The sequence below is a fragment of the Malania oleifera genome, chromosome 7 (assembly GCF_029873635.1).
Source record: "Malania oleifera isolate guangnan ecotype guangnan chromosome 7, ASM2987363v1, whole genome shotgun sequence".
Lineage (NCBI taxonomy): Eukaryota > Viridiplantae > Streptophyta > Magnoliopsida > Santalales > Ximeniaceae > Malania > Malania oleifera.
This window is the reverse complement of record NC_080423.1, coordinates 105604228-105627240: the sequence shown is the minus strand read 5'-3', so window position 1 is coordinate 105627240 and position 23013 is coordinate 105604228. Positions and strand designations below refer to the sequence as shown.

Here is a 23013-nt window from a genome sequence, read left to right as displayed (position 1 = left end):
CTCTGAAGATCAAGACCTACCCACACCTGCGCCTAGCGATTGAAACCCAAACTCTTTGGCTGATTTGCTGAACTTGCTTGCAAAATTGTACCAACCAACCCCTTTTTGCTCCCCCAGGAATAAACACAAAGAACATCTTACCATTCCAACTCAACCCTAACTTCAAAAAATTCCCCACCCTAGTCCACTTAATCGACAAACAAAACAGCATATTCCCCATTCAGACCTTTGGAGAACCCTTAACCAACTGAACAAAAACTGGAAGACCATTAGCATACCAGAGAACTGCCTCTTTCAGAAGTTTAATCCATCTATTCTGAGCAGGATTTTTTTCTTGAGCACGAACAAAACCTGAATATCTCTCCCCTTGTCCAAACTCAAATTGAAGGTCTTCCCTTTGATTTGAAGTGTGAACTTTGACATCACCTGCTACATTTGAAGCCATATGGAGATTTGCACAAGAGAGGGGAAGTCGTTTCGCATGAGAGAGGAATGCCATAGCTCAATTTCTTATTATTATTGAAGAAATTTTGCTAAATGATTCTTTATTTAGTAGCCAAGGGGTGAACTTGGGCACCTGCCCCTACCTTAAAGCCACCCCTGGCCTTGATGCATGCTTTATTGGATGAAATATGATACCAACACACACATATAGAAGTTTTCGTAGTTGCCAAAATAATGAAAGGTGTTGTTGTCTACATAAGCATTTGGGAGGCATAATATATAATAGAATTTTGAAAGACAAACTAATGTATAGCATCAGTGCTATTCATGTGTAAATGTTAGGGATACACGTACATTGGCATGGGAACATGAGTACCATACAAGATGAACATGGAGACGAGACAACTAATTCTTGAAATTTAGGACAATTGTGAATATTTGTTTTAGGAGTATTGTTGACAACTAGTCGAAAGGGTATTGGGTTAGGGCTAGGAAGGTTCCAAATTTGGAGGAGATTCTAATGATCGACATTAGTTGAGAGAAAGGTCGTTAAAATGGGTTGAGGAGGGGGATTGTGGTTCTAGATAGTTTCATCGTGGGGTGAATGGAAGGCAGAAGAGTTTTTATTAAAGATCATGATTTAGATTGTGGTTTTACAAGGAGAGATCATAGGAGAGATGATTGCAGATTTTATTGAAACTTGTAAGGAGATTCAAGTTTGGACGATGATTGAAGGGGTTAATTGGCGTCTCATTAAGGTGGAAAACTTTTGAGGTTGAGTAGGTTAAGTAGGTAGGGTTTGATATATTAGAGAGATGAGACCCTAGCCAAATGGTTTTACATCATATCTTTTCTGGGATAGTTGGGAGGTGCTTAAGGATGATATTATCCTGTTTTTTTCTTGAGTTTTATGGTAATGAGTTTGTTGGAGGAGTTTAATTCTACTTTTATCCCACCTATTCCTAGAAAGGAATGCTCCTCCTACCAGCTTGGTAAGCAGTCTTTATAGGATTTTGAAAAAAATGTTTATTGGAGGATTCGAAAGTTTTTAGGAGACATAGTGACTTTGATGCAGAGTATTTTAGTAAAGGATATGTTGATCCTAGATGCTGGGCTGGCAGCCTGGCAGCTAATGAGGTGGTTGAGAATGTTGAGAGGAGGTACGATGGATGTTATCTTTAAAATTGGATGTTGAGAAAGCCTACAATAGGGTTCATTGTGTGTATGTATGTGTGTTTGTGTTTTTTTCCCCCCCTTTTCAATAGAGTATTAGAGATGAAGAGTTTGGCATTGGTTAGACAAGAGGTGCCTCTCTATGAATATGTTTGTGATTGTGAATAGGCTGCACCTAGGGCATTGTTATAGTGACTATGGAAGGTTGAGACAAGGAATCTCTTTCTTTTTTAATGTTTTCTTTAGTGGTTGAGTTGAATGATTTCTCATATGCTCAGGGGCTATGGGTAATTATAGGGCTTTGATAGGTAGGGCTGCAGTTGAAGTGTAGTTGAAGTGTTCCATCTTCAATTGAAGATGGTGTCATTTTCTTTTTGGAGGATAATGTTAATATATTCCTCAACACATTTGTTTTGTTAAGATTTTTTTAAAAATAATTTTCAATATTGATGATTGAACATGTGAATTTGTGTAGCTAAGAGTGGTATTAGCATGAGTTAGATAGGATCTTATGCCTTTAGCTGATTGTAGTATTTTGTCTTGACTTTTTTCTTATTTTGGTTTTCTTTTGGGGGTGATCTTTAAGCTGTGACTTGTTGGTTCGAATGATTGAGAGAGTGGGTTGGAGATTAGAGGATTGGAAAAGGGCTTACATGTCCTTAGGGATTGCATTACTCTTAGGGTAAAAGGCATTAACTTCCCCTGAGGTTTGATGAAATGACACAGACCTCCTTGTGTCTTTTCAAAAATTTCAGGGACCTCCCTTCAAATTTCAAAAATTTCATTGGCTTCTCCTGAGGTTTGCCAAAAAGACATAGACCTTCTATTTTGTAAGAAAAGACAAGCCTTTTGAGTGGTATAAGTGTCTCGAAAATCAAATGTGAGGCGAGGACCGTGGGATTTTTTTGAAACCTCAGGGAGATTGTTTCTTTTTTACAAACTTTAAGGGAGTTTAGTGTGTTTTGCCCTTACTCTTATTATTTCTTGTCTTTTGAATATCTTTTCATTTGTTTTTTGTCTCTTTCTAGAATCTCAAAAGTGTTGCTGAGAGATTGGAGAGGATTTTGAGAGATTTCTTATGGTCTAGTGTGGGTGATGGTGAGAGGAATCATCTTTTCAGTTGGTATTTGGTTAGGAAACCTAAATTAGAAGGGAGAGGGGATGTAGGACTTGGAATTTTGTTGTTCATAACATCTCTCCAAGGGGGAAATGGTTATGAAGATTTCCCTTAGAAGTTTACATCGTATGGCACTAGGTTATAGAAAGTATGGTGTTTATTGTAATGGATGGGATGCCAGAGGTAAGCCTTGCTTCCTGCGAGCCTTTGGACGTCTGTCTCTTAGATTTCCCATATGTTTTCTCCTCTTACTCATTTTGTGGTTTGTAACATTAATAATGTTCAGTTATGGGAGCACTTGTGGGTAGGTGAGACTTCTTAACAGCCTTGGGGCCTCGCTATTTAGGCATCCTTTTACATAATGCTCGAATTACTTCTTTCTATTCTTTGGATGCAGCCTTTCACCCCTTGCTTGATGTGTGAGTTGCATATTTGGTTAGGGGATAAGTTTCTTCTCTTCCAAAATTTTTTCCTCGTCTTATTAAAAATCTTCAACTTCTCATTTTTTCCACTGAAAAATGTAGTACGGAAGGGTAACATCCCTTTTAAGATCAAGGTTTTTACTTACACTTTTGACTCTTAGCAGGATTTGAACTAATGTCTTACTGCAGGATTAATATCTGCATGATGTGTAATGCATTGCCAGGTGGCTAGACATCTTTGGATAACAGTCTTTTCCTTGTTTAGTGAGTGGGCTTGACCCCCACAGGATGTAGATGACTTCATGTGAGTGACTGGCACAAGCAGTTGATGATTTCATCTTCTTATTTGTTATGGGATGGGGCTTTTTTTCTAGCTGCCTTTTTGACTGATAGCTTTTGGGGGTGGAGGCGGGGGGAGGGGGTTTGTTTTGGGGGATTTCTTTGTTTTATTTTCAAAGTGATTGGAGGGCTTCCCTTCTGTAATGTAACTTAGTTGTTAGGATTATGTCTTGTTCTTCAACTCATATATTTTTTTCCTGATCTTTCTTTAATCAATTTCTTTTCTTCTCTGATAAAAAAATATTTTTTATTTGACTAAAAAATAAAATTGATGTTACTTTTCATATACGAACTTTTTTGTAATTTATCTATGACTTTAATGTGGCCTTTACAGTCACTAAATTGAAGTCCGGATAAAAATTTAACCATAAGTTTTGCTTGTCACCTTTCAAATTGCAGATATTTTTATATGGTGGCTATTCGAAAGAAGTTTCACTTTCATCTGATAAAAAGAACTCTGAGAAAGGAATTGTTCATTCAGATATGTGGTTGCTTGATCCTAGAACTTGGGAATGGAACAAGGTTTGCAATTGTTTTTCTTTCCTACTTCTAGTTCTAGTAAGCAGATATACATGTCATTAAATGGAATAGGTACATGGTTTTTATAATTTCAAGTTTTGCATGCCTATGGAAATCGTTCATCACTATAAGATATTAAGTGTCAAATAATTATTTCTTCATATCAGATAGACATTTTGTTTTGATTATGATGCATTTTCAAAATGGATATGTTGATTATATTGGTGGACCAAAGTGGAAACAAAACTTTCAAATTGCTGACAACTAAAATTTTTCCAATCCCACTCGTGGGAAATGTGTTGTACCATTTCACTTCTTCAAGGCTTCAACTATATACATGTATTGTTTGACTGTAGATTGGAATATTTATGATGTTTAGTTGTGCTTATGGAAATAAATGTGACTCTTTTAAGTGGGGGCAGCCTATGACCATCTGCAAAATTAAAGTTCCTTCTTGTAATTGACACAATCCTGAGATGGATTGGGAAAATGTGCAATGTGCAGTGGTAGAAGAAATGGGTGGTGCAGAGACCTGTTGAATGCCTTTAAAAGAATAGAAAAGAACTTTTAATCTATTTTAAACTCATATAGTGGACTTGTTACATGTTCCACTTACTTTTCTTGTGCATTTCTTTTCCTTACACATGCTTGGCAATTAAGTATTTTCGTATATTTATATAAAACTTCTCTTTTTCTTCTGAGTTTCTAACTAGGAGTCTGGAACTCTTCTTTTCTTATTTTGGTGTTCTGCTAAGCAAGTTGATTTCTCAGAAAAATTTTTCTTGTTTTGTTTTTATGTTGGGGAAAGGGAGAAATGGCAAACGCAGGGTATGTAGTTAAAGATGTTAGTGGTGGGGGGAATTGGTCGGATTCTTTGGGCATATCATAGTTCTCCCACCTTGGTTGAAGCAAGCTACAAGGTTTAATAATGATTCCATTCCTTTTTTTTTTTCAATTAATTACAATTGCATCCCACATAACAGAAAACCAAAAAATACAGCTCTATATACATATTCTTTCTCTAAACAATAAAATGTAAAGGAAGGAGTAAAAAAAAAAACATAATTATAAAAACCTTGGTTTTTAACTATAAAAGTAGTGCAAACTACTTAAAATGCTTACCCCAAATAAGGGGAGATCTATGAGGGTGGGGGATTTTAGGCCTATTTGCCTGATCACTAGCTCTTACAAGATTTTGTCTAAAGTTATACACAAGAGGCTGAGAGAGGTTTTAGCGAACGGTGACCATGCCGTCATTAAAGATAGACACATCTCAAGTGTTGTTTTGGTGGCCAATGAAGTGGTACAGGATGTGAGGAGGGTGACTATGGGGGTGCTAATCTTTAAGCTGGACTTTTTTGAGAAGGCTTATGAGTTATGATAGGGTGAACTAGGGGTTTTTGGATGATATGATGTGTAGGAAAGGCTTTATGGTTGTGTGGAGGAAGTGGATTAAAGGGTGTGAGCTCGACCAAGAGTGGCCTTTAGAGTGGTTCAGAGCTGTTCGGGGGCTTAGGCAAGGGGATCCACCATCTTTGTTTTTGTTTACCCTGGTGGCAGATCTCTTGAGTGGGATGTTCGCATACACACAGGGCTTGGTGGTTATTAGGGGTTTGTTTGTTGCCAGGGAGGAGGTGGAGTTGTCACCTCTATACTTTGCCAATGAAAATATGCTTTGTTAAGGACATTGTTGTTAAATTTTGGAAGGCAATTATTTTGTTAGAAGTTTTCATGAAGATTTCAGTATTAAAGATCAACTTATTCAAGAGTGGGATGACAGACATTAATGTGGAGCAAGAATTTCGAGGGGTTTAAGTCCTTGGTGTTTGTGCTATTGTGGAATGGCCACTTTGGAGGCAACCCTAATTCAATGGCTTTTTGGGAGAGGCTGGAGTGGTGGAAAAGGGGATACTCTTCCTTAGGGTGCTGCATCACCCTCATTAGTGTTGCCTTCTCTAACATCCTTATATACTTCCTATCTCTTTTGAGTGCCCAAGAGTGTAGCTAGGACTCGTGGGAGGATGATGAGTGACTTTTTATGGTTGGGTTGTGGGGAGAATAAGAGAGATCACCTTGTTAGTCGGGAGGGGGGCTGGGATGTGGAAATGTGGTTACCAAAGAATTTTCCCTGATTGAAAAATGGCTGTGGATGTTGCTCTTAGTGGTACATCCTTTTGGTACAGCCTTAGAGGTAAATCCTTTTGGTACGAGGTCATTAAAAGTACAAGAAGTGGTTTTCTTTCTCATGCTAGGTTGCTAGTCTTTTCTTCCTCCTTATCTATTTCAGTGGGTAATGGCAACAAAATATGATTTTGTGAGGCTTGGGTTATGGATCATTGGAGTTGATCATGCCTTGTTTAAACTTTCTACTCTTCACAATGCACCTTTTAGTGTCTTTTCTTCTTTTGAGGGGGCTTTCTTTCTTGGGATTTCTATTTTTTAATGAATCTCAAAGAAAGAGAAGTTGACGAGCTTACTATGTAGTGCTCTGAATCAGTTTGTTCTCTCCAATGGGGTCTTCATTGTCAGATCTCTCTACAAGAAATTTTTTATTTGGAAATCAATCAACATTCACTCGCTTTGGTTTTAATTATGGAAGACAGCTGCCTGAAATAGGTTGCTTTTTTTCACCTGGGAAGCAACTTATGTTAAGATCTTGACTATGGACAGCTTGCAGAGAAAGGGGTTCTCTGTTGCCAACAGATGTCCCTTTGGATGGCTGAGGCTGAATCAGTTGACCATACCCTTCTCCATTGCCCCTGGACTAGAAATCTTTGGGATGTGGCTTTAACTCTTATCCAACAAGGGTGGGTTACCACTAGACTTGTGGGAGGGGAGCCTGGGGCTGGAGAGGGACGGGCATCTAAGGAAAAGAGGAAGGCTTTGTCTCTCATTCCTCCATGGAGGGGTTTGCAAAAGTTCAATCTCAACGCTTCAGTTCAGCAAAGAGCAGTGGTTTGTTGCATTTCCTAGTTGGCATAGCGGGCTTGTAGCAAATGAGTTTTGTGTAATTTTTGATTTTTGTGACACCCTACAGGGTGCTCGATTTCTTGTACCACAGTTTGGTATCCCCTTGATGCCCTTTTAATATATATATATATTTTTACTGATAAAAAAATGGGGGACGTCAGAGGGTGTAGGATAGCGATTTGTTACGGGGTCTTTCCCATTGAATTTTCTTCCTTCAGCTCTACAAATCTCATTCACAGAGTTTCTTCCCTTGGACTGCATCCTTTGGAAGGCAAAGGTTCCCTTCAAGGTTTATACTTCTATTTCAACAGTAGTATTCAATAGGATACGCATGATTTGCTTCAGATTAGAAGTCTCTACAAGGCTCTCAGTCCTGATCTATGTGTGATGTGTCGCAAGTCCAATGAAACAAATGTTCGCCTCTTTTTGCATTGCATAGTTGCAATCCATTTCTGGAGAGCCCCCTTTTCTTGTTTTCATGAAGCTTGGGTGCCACCTTGGGTGGTTGGCGAGTTTTTGCTGGCAAATATTGGGATTCAGTAGAGCAGGAACTGAGATGTTTTTTGGTGTAACATGGTTTTTGCTACCTTTTTGGACCTTATGGATCAAGTGGAATGCAAGACCATTTAATGATCACACAGCCTTTCATTGTTTGTTGCGGGATACAGCAGCGTTCTTGGCCTCTCATTCCTTTGGGTTGTTTAGGGGTTTGCTGCTACTTGATCTTGTTAGGGATTGGCAGATAGCGCTATTTTAATTTTTCTCATCGTTCCCTTTTGCTCTTTTGGAGGACAGATTGATTGCCTGTATGTTCCAGGTGACCTAAAACTTGGCAATGGTGCAACCCAGTAGAAAACTACGAGACCTGGTGCAAATTGGGTTCAGATCTAGGTTGACCCATTGCGGCCTGCCGCCCCCCACCCCCTGCGTCCCCAGAACAAAGAAAAGATAGACGCATCACTGGATTGATTCTCCACCGCCCACAACCATTTTTCCAAAAAATTCAAAAGAAAGATGAAAATTTTAGAGAGAGAAAGGAAGAGGGGCGGATGAGAGAGACATCGTGTGGCTTGTGCTAGTCCACTCTTTTACTGAATCACTGCCTTCCTCCACCTTGCTGTATGGTTGTTCTCAAAAGTGAAATGGGATATTTGACCTTGGAGAGAGCTGAATATTATGCTGGAAAATCCCACTTTCCACCTATTCCTAGCACATGGTTAGGTTAACCAAACCATACCCCTTGAACTGCTAACCAAATTGAAGTTTCAATTCGCCCAAAAATGCAAACCAAAACTGTACTGTTTCAAATGGTTAAACGAAATTCAGTTGACCAGTTTTTAGGCCAATATCCAGTGGTGAACTGAACAAACCTGTTGAATCCAATTTAAAATTTTAAAGTCACTATAAATTAATATTTTTCTCCCATTATAATCGACAAATAAATTTTAAGAAACAAACATTAAAATTCAAGCATCAATAGGAATTCATATAGTTTATAAACTTTAAATTAGCATCCACACTAGATTATAAACATCCACCAATTGAACATACAAAAAATCATAATCTAAGTTTCTAATTCTAGAAAAATAACATATATATGTTATTTTTCTCAGCAAAGAGATTATATCAAAAGAGACATCAAGGGGATGCCACTCAAGTACAAAGGAAAAGACGAGAGAGAAACATCCCTTGTTGAAAAGTATCAAGAAAATCAAGGGTTACAAAGGGGCTCTATTTCAACCAGCCCAGAATGCCAAGTAGAGATCATAGCAATCCAGTGGTCCATGACGGCCTGACTAGGAGAAATAATTCCTTTAAAGGCTCTTCTGTTCCTTTCTCTCCCAACCACCCAAAAAATAGCAAGGGGAATGAGGGAGAGAGATCTTCTTCGTTCCTTATTTGATCTGGTCCCTTTCTAAACCCACGGTGCATCACCCACTGTAGCTGCAGTGACCCATCTCTGATTTACAATGGAGATGGCTAAGTTTCCACAATTCTTGTTCATGAACAATGCAGAAGGATGTGATCAATCGATTCCACTGGCTCCAGACCTAAGAAGCGATATTGACTAGAGATACCTTTTTTCTGAAGATCGTCTATAGTAAGAATTTTTCCAAGAGTAGCTTCCCATGTGAAAAAGGCAAACTTTGAAGGGGCTGTCGTTTTCCAAATCAGCTTCCAAGAGAAGTTAGTGCTGCGCTCAGCTGGGGAAAGGTGTTTATAGAAAGAATTCCGAACTGAAACCATTAACTGAAGAATAGTTGACTGATTTTTTTGATTTGGTTTTGCAGTTTGGTTCTGTTCTTTGGTTTCTCTTGTCCACCCCTACTTATTCCCTCCAAAGTATTTAACACATTCAGCAGATATATCTTTATTTAAAATTTTTAGATAGGGAGATGGGGATCATTCTTTTTTTAACTTTAATGTTGGTGGCATCTCGCCATTCTCTTTGGGCTTATAGTGCTGGCTATTTTAAGGGTGCTGTTTTCAAGATATCTGATTGGAGTGCTGGTTATTTTCTTTTGATAAGAGGACTCCTTGTTCTCCCATTTATATATCTTTTTCTCCTTCTGCGTTTAAATAACGTTCCTTTTTCATCAAAAAAGGTTGGCTATAAAAATAAAAACAAAATTATATATAAAATATTAATGAGTAATTTGGATGTATTTTTGATAGAAAAAGAAGATATATTAAGAGAGGGAGAATATACAATCAGTGCAAGGATATGATATCCTCAAAAAGAAAACAAAAACACAACAACACAACAGCAAAACCAAGCCTTAGTCCCACTAAGTGGGGTCGGTTATATGAATCCTTTTTCCGCCAATTTATGCGATCATGGACCATTTCTTTTGATAGATTCAAGGATATTAAATCCTTACTCACTATCTCCTCCCAAGTTTATTTTAGGTCTACCCCTACCCCTTCTACTGCCCCCCACAGTAACTAAGTCACTCTTCCTCACAGGTGCACTATAATGCCTACGTTGCAAGTGTCCATACCATTTGAGTCGTCCCTCCCTTATCTTATCTTCTATAGGAGCTACACCTAACTTACCACGAATATGTTCATTCCTTAATTTATCTTTCAATATTATACCACTCATTCATCTAAGCATTCTCATCTCGGCAACTTTTACTTTTTGGATATTATGTTTCTTCTTCATCCAACATTCTGATCCATATAGCATAGCTGGTCTTATAGCTGTCCTATAAAACTTCCCTTTCAATTTTAAGGGTATTCTACGATCACATAGAACACTTGAAGCATTTCTCCATTTTACCCAACCTGCTTTAACTCTATGCATTACATCATCTTCAATTTCTCCTTCAGCTTGCATAATAGATCCAAGGTATCGAAATCTACAAGTGCTATTTATTTTTTTGTCATCAAGTTTAACTTTGTCTCCAATATTCCTCCTATCATTACTAAAATTACATTTCATATATTCAAAACAGAAACAAAAGCAAAAAAACAAAATGAAATTGAAAATAAAAGAGTAAAAATATATAAAAAACTAAAATTAGCCAAGAAAATCCCTCTTTGAGCCTTTCCCATCATTATTCACCGAACATTTTAAATCAGATAATTCCATTTAACCCTTCTTCACCTTAGATTTACCTCCATCAAGCCGAACTTCACTTCCTCCATCATCAGACAGTTGGATGCCCAAATTATCCAACAAACTCCAGGCTTGAAGGTCCTTCCCAGAAATCTCTTGAACCCCGCCCCGGGGGGGGGGGGGGGAATGGGGAGTATTCCATCACTAATCTTTTGCTCATTAACTAAATCCTCATCTTCTAAATACTATTTCCCTCCAATCCTTCTGGTGGAGGTGGCAGCACATAGGATAAGTCCCCGAGGCGATTAGAAGAAGAGTTGGAAGAATAATTCCCTCCTTAAAGTGGTTGTTATCTGGGTCCATACCACTCAGCGTTTCTATGTTATGATTATCCTCCAACAACAGCTGGTTTTTGATTGAAATGCAAAGCTTCATTGTTTATTTGTGGGGGCTGGAACTAATGCAAGATTGTTGACAGTAGCCTGGAAATTGGGAGGCTCTGTATCCATGTTGTCGTCTACCTCAGTATTTGCTGGTAACTGTGGGGAAGGGTTCTGTGAAGAGGTAGTCTCCCCAAAAACAGACCACCTTCTCTGCTGTCTTGGCTGGACCTTCATGGAGTTTGAAGGACCTGAGGGAGTTGGGCTGTAATGATGTGGAAGTCTTAGGAGCAAGGAGGCCAAAGGGAAAAGTCTCCTACTTCTAGTTGCTCAGGTCCATCCAAAATCAGCAGAGGAGAAGTGTTTGGGCTTGGTGGTCTTAGAACTAGGAAAAACAAAATCAGATGATCTGGTACTCTTACCGACCACACTTGGGAAAGAGCGCACAGCTCCAGTTAACTTCTCCAACCCTACAAGAAATCGGCTATATGGACTTACTGCAATGTGAGGTGAGAACAGACTGAAACTGACTTTATCAGAGGCATAGGAGATTCAGTTGAGGCTGGTATTTTCTCCAGGTACAGGGATGATTCTGTGGGTGCAGTGGCCTTGAGCTTACATTTAGAGGGTGGAAGCACTTGGTTGCCCAGATAAGCTCCACAGCAAAAATTTTCATCCTCTCCTTAGAATTGTGACCCTCTGGAAAACCCAGATTTCTCCATCCTCTGCAATTGGTTTCCGGAAGTCAGAAATCTGCCATGCTTATTTGATTTCAGTTGCAGCATTAATGACTTATCATTGCTCCTCCTGTAAAATCACAGAGTTATTGAGATTATCTCTTGTCGTCACCCAGAAGTCCTCCCAGGCAAGAAGAAACCAGGCAAATTCCTCGAGCTCTAGAAAAATAGAGATTCATCTGCCTCTGCGGTCTTCTGTGAGACTGATGATGTCAGTGCTCTCACCTTTGATGATCAGGTCGAAGGACTTCGGTGAGAGGAGTGAGAGATAGAGAGGGGGGTGAAGGGAGTGAGGCTTAATAAAGAAAGAGAGGAGGGAGTTTTAGGGTTTACAGCAAAGAGGGGAGACAGCGAAAGGAGAAAGAGGAGAGGGAGGGGGGTCGGAGGGAGTTTCAGGTTTAGGTTTGTTGAAAAGAGGGAATCTGCCATGGTTGCAATTTTGCAGGAGGGTGATGGTGAGGGGAGTTGTCGTTGCGAGAGACCAGGAGACCATGGTTGCGTTTACAAGCGTATTATTATATATGTATAATTAATCATATATGAATATATAATCCTATATATGACTCTGCTGATAACAAAAATGACTGTGGTGACATCATCAGCTCAACCATCTGGGTTGACCCACTGGCTTGACCGACTAATAGCTTCACCAGGTTGGTTTTTAGATCATGTTAAAAATGCAGAACCTTATGCTGTATGAGGCATGGAATCAAGAAAAGAAAAAAATCTGAAATGTTGGTGTTTATCAACAATTATAAATATTTCATGCATATGCTTTCTCTAACTTCGATGGTTCCAAAAATAAAGACTGGATCATCTATAGGGATTTCGTATTTACCCTACTTTGCATGGTTCCAAAAACAAAGGCTGAATCATCTATAAAAATTTTGTATTTACACTACCTCGAATGATTCAAAAAATAAAGACTAGGTCATCCGTTGGGATTTCGTACTTACCCTACCTTAGATGGATTCAAAAACAAAGATTGGATCATTTGTAAGGATTTTGAATTTGCCTTGCCTTGGATGGTTTCAAAAACAAGGATGAACACAATGTGATTTAAATGAATGATTTGTGTGTTTGTGTGTGGCCCAAATGATTAAAGACATAAATGATTTACGTGCTCGTGCATGAACCCAAATGTGGAAAGGATTAGGACTTACATGCTCATGCACAGCCTGGGTTTGAGATGTGAAGAAAAAAGGTAGGATTTACATGCTCATGCACAACCTAGATATATAATGTGGAAAGGATCAGGATTTATGTGCTTGTGCACAACCTGGACATCAAATGAAAGGGTTTGAAGATTTTGAACTGTTCTGCTCTCAAGGGTTTGTTGACCTTGAATTGACTTGAAATAACACTGAGTAGTGTGCAGTACAAGAACAACAAGGTGCAATGCTTACCCCAGAGAGTCATCAGCCATTGATTGAAAAGCAAAAAATGTAACTAAAACAAAACTGATAAAAGACACACGCACACGCGCGCGCACACACACACACACACACATATATATATATATATATGCGAAGAAGACTTCTTGTGACGGGGATAGAATGGAAAGGAGGTAATGAAATGGGGGGATCTATCAAATAATGAAAGGGTCATCGTAGTGAGTTTGATGGTTATGGGGGTTTAATGAGATCAGGGAACAATATGGATACGTTTAAGATTCCTGTGATGTTCTAGGGGATTTATCATATGTAGTATGTACATCCATCCTTGTTGGAATGATTGGAGGGGGTTTGTATTTTTGAAGACGGTGGATTGGTAGTGAAGTGCAATGCAAGGACTAAATTCTACTTGCACCAGCAGAGGAGATTCCAAGGAAGGATTTAGAAGCTCAGGATCTTATGGACCAATTGAATTTAAAGTTGTGTGATTGTGGAGGAAATGAAGTGTGCTGTGACATGGGCCAAAAATGGAGCGAAGAAGGATCATAGGGAGTTGGCCAACTTAAAATGTTTGGTGAATTTTGATGGAAAAGGATTAAAGAGGGATTCCTTGGTTAATTTATGTTTGTATTTATTTATTTGTTGGGTGGACTTCTTGCCCCTTTTCATTGTAACTTCTCTTTGTCATTCTAATAATTGATAGACATGGTTTTAAAACCCGCACTGAGACCCACTTGGTAAAACTACTGTGTTAGTTTGACCAGTGGGTATGAGTGGTTGAGCTGGTGACTTCAGCATGTCATTGTAGACACATATTTGCACACAAATACACAAATACATACATACATATATTACAATGATAATATTATGCTTAGATTATTACACATACGTGATCATAATCACCTATTAGCTAATTATAATGAAAATAGTTTCGAGCAATAGATTAGATAAAATTTCTACTGTTTAATTTTCTATACTCTTGAAATTTATTATTATATCATTGAAATTATTGAGGATTAAAATATCCAAAGGCAAGAGAGGAGTCCGATTTCATTAAAAATGCATTTTGGTTGGTGCTTAGGAGCATTACATATTACAAATGTGTACCACCTACATGGTAGATAAGATGTCAAAGCAAGTTGGTTGATTGGTAACTCAGTTTTATTGGTTTACTAAAAAAATAAAAAAACGTCCCCGGGCCACAAAGCAGGGAGCAAATTGACCCACCACTGACCCTGTCCAGTCTGGTTCAGGCCTGTTCTGTCCGGATCAATTCTTTTTCATTCCAAATCTGATTTTTAGGTTGTAACTGGACAAGCCAACTAACTGGTTCCTGGAAAACCTGGTTGGACCGACCTCGTGACTTTGTGGTCCAACCTGGTCAGATTGGCTGATCTGGTCTGAGTTTTAAAGCCAAGCTAATAACAAACAAACTACTAGGAAACAGACCTTTGAATATTAACAATACAGTGAGATGTAAGTGATCACCCCTATGGCAGAATACTATAACGAGAAGATCTAAAATTATGTTTCTGTTTTTAATTTTTAATTTTTTAATTTTTTTAAGCTCAGAACTGACATAGACAAGGAACGGATTGCAATTGTGCAAAGAAGGCAGTAAGAATAGAAATGTTGTTTTTGATATTTTTAATTAATTGGGACTGACTTGATCTAATAGGTTCAGCATCATGCGATTCGATTGATTCACATCAATTCGTTAAATTTTGGGGGTTGAAGTGATGAATTCGACATCAAGTTGGTTATTTTTTGATTTTCTAGTATGATTTGAATCAATTTGGTGTGGAATTGATGCAAAATCGTATGATCTGAAGCGCGAACCATAAGATTCTAACAACCATGTTATTATAATATACCCCTGTTGCTTATGTTGATTAAAACTCATCTGTTGCAGTTCAAATCTTGCTCCCATTATTCCCTGTTTCTGGTTGATGATATGATACCATCCCCACCATATTCCAAATCTGGGTTACTTGTCCTTGCCCTAATAAGGATGAGGGAGTTTAGCTGAATGTTTGCCCCTCTTTTTCATCCCTGCATATTTGAAAAGAATAAAAAAGTTGATAAGTTTGGTAGTCTGTGAACGTTGTATAGAGAAAGTGATGCTGCTGGCATGGAGGTGATTTTACATTTTAATTCTGTTTTCATTTATGTTTATTTATGGCAGTGTTTTAAAAGGCGAAGGCGTAAAGCGAGGCATTTTACCCTCCTTGAGGCGAGGCGTAAGCCTCAAGGTGTTGAGGCTTAAGCGTTTTGGGACTGTATTTTTTAAAAATAATTAATAAATAAAATCAATTAATATATAGTAAAAAAATGAGAAAAAATTAGAATAATGGGTAAAAAAATAAAATATATTTTTTAAATATCATATAAGCCAATTTTACATAATAAACACAAATAATTCATGTTAAAAAATAAGCATGAGCCACACTACTAAAAGAAGAGAAAAACCAAGTTAAAGCATCCTCCACTAATTTCTAAGAATATAAAACTAAATGACCAAAGTTCAGAGGCAGATCAAATTGGAAGGGATCCATGACTCGTCGGAGAGAGACGAGAAGCTTGGAGGAATCGTCAGAGAGGGAGCTGGAGGAAAGCTATGAAGCTTCGTCGAGTTGTCAGAGAGGGAGAAGGAGCTGGAGGAAAGCTACGAAAGCTTTGTCGAGTTGTCGGAGAGGGAGAAGGAGCTGGAGGAAAGCTACGGAAGCTTCATCGAGTCATCGGAGAGGGAGAAGGAGCTGGAGGAAAGCTACGAACGCTTCATCGACTTGTTGGAGAGGGAGAAGGAGCTGGAGGAATCGTGAGAGAGCTATGGAAGTTTTGTTGAGAGAGGGAGGAAAGAAGCTTTGTCGAGGGGTTTTGACGCTCCAGAAATGCGTACACCTTCCCAATTGAGGTGTGAAATGCGCGTTTTTCTTCCTGTGGCGTATGCCCTTTCCCCTAATGTGTACACATTTTAGGCTTTACGCCTTCCTGTTATGCCTTAGGGCGGCTGAAAACACATCAAGGCGCGCCTCAAGAACGCCTTTTAAAACACTGATTTATGGTATTTTATTAGGACCATATCATTATAATTTTAGGATATTAATTGAGTGAAATTTTGTTTTAGCTTATTTAGGTTTTCAAAAAATTGTTTCCTTGTCTTCCAAGCATTGTAAATCTATGAAAGGACTTATGTATTAGTTTTATTAATTTATTCACACTGGAATTGAGAATTAAAGTTGTTGGATTGGACCTGCATTAGAGTTTCTACTGTACTGGGACTATAAGAAAGCAAGAGGCATCTAAATGCAGTCTAATAATCTATAAATACCTTTTGAACGACATAATGATTATTTTATGTACTCTGTGTTTTATGTATAAAGTGTTTTAAATGTGTTGTACAATACATAATAAATAGTATTAATTTTCAAATCAGACATGTCATAGCTTTACATGTTGTATTGAATTATTAGTACAAAATGACAGCCACATAATTAGATCAGTAGAATCTTTTAGAGCATTTGCAAAAGAGAACATGCACGTCCAATATTAAATTCTGTGTCTTCATGACATATAATTTGCTTCTTTTTTTTGTTTTTGAAATTTGTTTGCTGTTGGTGTGTCTCACTCTTCTTGTATTCTTTTGTAATAGGTAAAGAAAAGTGGAATGCCTCCTGGGCCTCGTGCTGGTTTTTCTATGTGTGTCCATAAAAAGAGGGCTCTGCTATTCGGTGGTGTAGTGGATATGGAAGTTGAAGGTTAGTTTCTCCTTACTAGTGAGTGCATGCATGCAAAGGCTGCCGCTTGGCTGAATTTGCTTGCGTATGACCCACTTTTTCAAATAACCCTTGTTTCACTCATTTGTCAGTTTTTTTATTTTAGCTGCGTGTTATCTGTATGTTTTTTTTAGCTTTCATGGTTTTTTGGGATGTAAAATAAAAAAATGTACAGGTTTTTTTCCATCTTCCTTTTCTTTTTTACGTTCAGAATAGTAAGGAGGAAAATTATTATTGCAATCCTAATTTGGTTCTTTTGGTGAGTTATTGAAGAACTGAGCCCTAGAATTGTTTTATCATGCTGATTTCTTGTTAGCCTCTTTCTCTTTCTCTTGTTCATCCTCTTGTTCTCTAACCTTCTCCCTCATCTTTCTTCTGCATCAATTGCTCTTAGAGCCTTCCTTTGACTTTGAAACTTCCAACCATCACTTGTAATTTCAACTGTTTTTATAGTGCCCAGAAAACCATTGGACTATAATATCACTATGACCAGTCAAGGTACTGATTCTATTCACTGTTCTGGAATATTTAACTGTCTGATTCCTTTAGAAGCCCTAAACATCCACATATGTACTTACTCCATGATCCTTCATTTTCAAGTTATTTTATTTTATTTTTAATCTGCGCTATCTTATCAGTTCCATAAAACATCAAGATTTGAACCTTGGTCCCTTCGACTCCCTTTTTTCTTTCCAAGCTTACTGCAGAGCATATTTTGATGAGATGGAGGCCACAATAAGATCTATTGCATATGCTCTTACAAATGGGTAGTTCAAGAAGGTGAGGCACAAAGGTTGCATCAAGGTAAGTTTCAACACTAATTCTTATGGATACAAGTTCGATAATTGACAGTTTTTATACCACAACACTTCAAAACTCAAGGCCTTTTGTTTTCTCTAAATGTATACTGAGATTATCAATTTAAATGTATAGTGGGGTTTTCTGCAATGAGTTTTCAAATGTGTGGAGCACACATGCACCATATAATGAAAGTGAGGATTGTGGGGTTTTATTTATCAAATCATAACTATGTTTGAGTTAAACTATTATTTTATTTATAGATCATTATTCCACCTTTGACATGGTTAAGGTTAGGTAGGGTGAGCGTGTTATAGAGTGGTGGGGGTTGGGAGAGTTTTCCATTTCATGAAGTTATAACATGGAAGGAGAAGCTCAAAACGTGGAATGTTGAGGTGTTTGGTGATTGTTTGGTTAGGAAAAGAAAGCTTTTACAGTAGGAATGTGCTTTAGATAGGTTGGAGGAAGAGGGTACTCTCTTGGAGGATTTAAACAGTTGAGAGTATTTTAGTTAAACGAGTTTGAGGACATTCTTATGAGGAGAGATTGGTTGGAGACAGAAGTCCAGGATGAGTTGGGTTGAGGAGGGGAATTGTAACACTAAGCTCTTTCAGAGTGTCTATCTCATAGTGATTGGAAGTCAAGAGTTTTCTTTAAGAATTGGAGAATGATGCAGGCGAGGTGATTAAGAACCCAGAGCACATTGCAGGGTTAAGATACAACATTTTTCAAGATTCTTTATTTGGTGGTAGATGCAGGTGGGGCTATGATTGGATGGCTGGAGTGGTGCCCAATCCCTGAAGACAGAGCTGCTTGGTTAAAGAGGCCTTTTGAGGAGGAAAAAGTGAGAAAGGTTGCTTTTTGAGTCAGAGAACGATAAAGCCCCTATTTCAGGGTTTCTAAGACATTTACAAAATCTGACGTTTCAAAAATGTTCATCATTTTCTTGCAGATGCCATAGGTAGTTTCTTAAATGTGTTAATTATCTTGCAAAATTTTGAGTGTCAGGTTTGAGGGTCAATTTGTCCAGGAGTAGATTAGTGGGCATTAATGTGGAGTTTAGTGATCTTTCTTAGCATGCCACGGTGGCTGACATGGTGTTTGGACTTTGGAGTTGCCCTCTTGACTTCCTGAGACCCTTTACAATAACGACAACCGCAACAACCAAGACTTAACTCTCCCTAGGAGGTGTCTCCCACATGAATCCTTTCCGCCAATATGCCTGATCTTGGGTAATATCCTGTAACAAATAGAGGGTCTGTAAAATACCTACTTAATATCACAAATATCCTGTAACAAATAGAGGGTCTGTAAAATACCTACTTAATATCACATTCAAAGTCATTATAGGTGTATCCCTAACCCTTCTGTTGCCACTAATATTAACTAGTTTACTCGTCACTAGTGCATTATTTGACCTATGTTGTAGGTGCCCAAACCATCTCAGCGCAGCCCTCCCTTATCATCTACAAGTTCTTATGCCTAGCTTACCACAAATATATTCATTCTTTGATTTATCTTTTTCAGTTACACCACTCATTTAGCTTAACATTTTCATTTCACAACTATTACTTTTTGGATATGTTGTTTTTTAGTTGCCCAATGATGCTGGACTTATGGTCATATGAATTTCCTTTTTAATTTTTAGGGTATCCTACAATCACATAACACACCTAAATCACTATTTATTGCGTCTTCAATTTCACTTCAACTTGCATAATAGATCCAAGGTATCAAAAAATATAAATGCTATTAATTTCTTGACCATCAAGTTTAATATTTTATCCTGTATTCCTCCTAGGCCCCTATAATGTCTAAAATTGCATATCATATATTTTATTTTTTTTATACTTATCTTAAAACCTGTAGGCTCTAGATTCTAGAATTTCTTTCCATAATTTTAACTTAAATTCTTCTCCTCTATTTTCATCAATCAAGGCTATCATATGGAACCTCATTTTGGATACTCCTAGTAACTTTATCCATTATTAATGATAAAATATTAAGACTCAAAGCGGACCCTTGATGTGCACCTATTGTGATTGGAAACTTCCTAGACCAACCTTAGTCCTAATACTAGTCATTACCCTATCATACATATCCCTAATGACATCAGTATAGCTACCATCATAGAACTTCCCTAGGTACCCTAATAAAAACCATGTGCAAGTCGCCTTTCCTTTCTCTAAATTTTTACATTAATTTTGTCATTAGATGTATAGTTTTGGTCTCAGGGCATAATACTAAACTGATTTTCTAAAACCCTCGTTTCTAACCTAATTTTTGTTCAATTACCCTTTCTCAATTTTTATGGTATGACTCATGAGTTCCATGATAGTTATTAGTTATTACAATATTGAGTATCTCCTTTATTTTTATATATTGGTATTAAAGTGTTTTTCCACAATTCATTTCACGTTTTTTTTCTTAGTTCTTATAATTGTGTTAAATAAATTTGTTTACCAAATAATTATGTTATCATCTAGGCATTTCCAAACTTCAATTGGGATGTCATATGGTCTATAGCTTTTCCCTTTTTTTTAATACCAACTTAACTTCATTAACTCTTAACTTTTTGGATAATCTCAAATTTTTAGCTGTTACCTCATTTTTCAATTTTAAGTTTGAGCCTTCTACTTGGTATTTTCATTAAATGGCTTATTAGAGAAACTTCTCCATCTTTCTTTTTGCTGCCTTCTATAACCCAAACACCATCACCTCATTTTTTATGCATTGGATATTACCTAAGGCCTTCCTTTTTCTAAGACCTAACAACAAACAACAAAACCAAGCCTTAAGTCTCACTAGGTGGGGTCGGATATATGAATTCTTTTTTGCCAATTTATGCGATCATGGACCATTTCTTTTGACAAATTCAGGGATATTAAATCCTTACTCACTATCTCCTCCCAAGTTATTTTAAGTCTACCCTTACCCTTTTACTGCCCGCCACAGTAACTCACTCACTCATTTAGGCATGCCTTAATTTTTGTTTTCTTGTACTATTGTCCCTTTTTAGGATTCTTGTAGGGGTAGCTCGTAATTTGGAGGGGTTGAGGGAGGGCTTTTTATGGTCAGGAGCTGGGATATGGGTGGATATGATCTTGTGAGTTGGGACTTGGGATTTGGTTGGTAGGCCTAAAAAGAGGGAGGTTTAGGTTGGTTAATTTGGTGTCCAAAAACATTTTTCTTAACGGAAAATGACTGGTAATTTTTTTTAAATAAATTTAAGTTTTTTAAAAATAATACTCCCTCGACATAAGGTGATCCATAGTATGGGTTTAAACAGAAAGAATTCACTTTTTATTTTGGGGGGTGGAAGTGTGTGGTTTCCTTTGGGTTAGGGTCCTTTGTTTTGAGTTTATCCCCCTCCTTTTTTGGTTATCTAGTCTTTATAATGCTAATTGCTATGATCTCTAACTTCTTTTTAAATGAGGAGTTTCGTATCATGGAATTTTCATTTCAAGGTATTTGAACAAGGAGGGTACGAGTGATTTAATCCTTTTGCTGAATTTGCTGTGCTCTTTTCTTTGGGGAGGGTTTAAAGTGGTTAGGTGTTGGGTGCTTCTGCTTCTATTGCACATCTTTTTACGCTTGTTTGACTCAGGTTCCAAACAATTGTCCCTGTCCCTTTCACTCTTTTACTTGCTGTACTTTCCTAAATGATAAATGCTTTTCCTTGGAATGCTTATTGACCTTTTCCCGATGTGTTTGTAGGCTGTGTTATTAGAGTGGGGACTTCTTCTCATCCCTTTTTTCATTGTTCATTTTTGTGGAGTTTGTGTAATTACCAGTTAGTGTTTTCGGGGAGAGCTGAGTTTTTCTGTTTTCTTTGGATAGACTTTGCTTCCTTCATTTTAGGGGTTTTGAGAAAAAGAAAAGAAAGGTCCTTCATGGAAGATTAGTTCTGGTTTTTTGCTTTGGGGAAGGATTCAGTAGTTAGCTTCTTTATGGGGTATGGACTTTTGCTTTTGTGCACTGTGCTGCCCATTTTTTTTTTCAGGTTATGCATTCCTATTCCTAGGTGCAAGAGTAGGAAAAGTTAAACTAAAAACTCGTAATCTTATAACATCTTAGGCTATCCCGTATTAGATATTGAATTGAAAAAATGGATCACCATGTTGAATAACTCGATGGAAGATGCAAGTTCAAGCCAAAATTAAAATTTTGGAATTTTAGAAGACTTCTATCATTTTCTATTTGTGTAGGAAATTAGTGTAGATTTATGTATTATGATGTATATTTTTTTTAGGAACTGTATGGTTGTCAGATCTTTAAGAATATGCTGCTCATTACTCCTTCCTTTTAATTTTGGAAAGTAGTAATAGAGCTGTTGCATGAGCCTCGAGTATTAATCCTACAAGTACTAAGTTGTTATTGATTTCAGTTGGGGTGTTATATTTGATAAATAAGTCTGATCTGTGCGGACCAGGTGATCTTTGGGAGAATAGCCCTTTGCCATTCTCCCTTCTCTTTCTCTCCTCCTATCTCCTCCCTTTGTTCTCGTCAACATGGCATCAGAGCAGGGATCCTCCTTTCCTTCTCATCACCTTCCCCAGAACCCCCAAATAAAGAAAAAGCAGTTCATAAATATCAAATCTTAAATTAATAGAAATCTCTTGCCTCTGCATCCAAACTTCCTCTACAATGTGCTGCGAGCCAGGCCTTCTCAAGCACCAAGAGTCCCAGTCTTCACGTACAGCTCACCAGTTGTAAGCAACGCAATCTCCGGAGAAGAGGCTTTTGTTGCAGTCAATGAAGCTTTTGCAAGTCCAGTCCCGTGAATCAGCCTTAAATGTTGACAGAAAGTACATCAATCTGGATTAAATTCCACTCAGCTTTTTTTTTTTTTTCAGGAACACAACTTATCGCAAGTCATTTACTGGTGATCGAATCTTTTAAATCCAACTCTGCATAATAATTTCATTTAATCCAAGTAATCCAGGCACCTAACCTGGTCTGTCTTTAAGTTTCTTGTTATAACAAAACCAAGCAATTCACTTCAATGAATTCATGATTTATGATACCAATAAATCCCTATCCATACTTGTTTGGCAAATTCTTCCTAACCCATACCCAACCAGTGAAAAAGGGTATTGTGCTATATAAACCAAACTTTGGTTGCATCCTTACTGAAATCCTTCCCCAAGGATGTAATTCATTTTTTCCTCCTTTTATCCCAATTATTCCAAGTTTAACCCATGTCTGCCTTATTACTTGATCCCTTCCCAACAGGTCTAATGTTTAAAACAGTGTGGACACTTGTCCCCACTGACATTTTGAAAAACTATACATTATCAATTAAACTATAGAATTTTATATAATTTAAAAATATTATTGATCCCCACTTTATAAAATGATGAGATTATACTAGCTAAATCA

General features: G+C 37.6%; 1 protein-coding gene across 2 annotated transcripts in view; it reads left to right on the top strand.

The window, feature by feature from the left end:
• Positions 1-23013, top strand: part of LOC131159477 (uncharacterized) — a 49189-nt gene that overhangs the window by 13741 nt on the left and 12435 nt on the right. For both annotated transcript variants that reach the window (XM_058114415.1, XM_058114416.1), the window contains 2 exons: positions 3895-4017; positions 16710-16815. In XM_058114415.1, coding sequence (XP_057970398.1) covers positions 3895-4017; positions 16710-16815 — 229 coding nt within the window. The remainder of the gene's footprint in view (positions 1-3894; positions 4018-16709; positions 16816-23013) is intronic.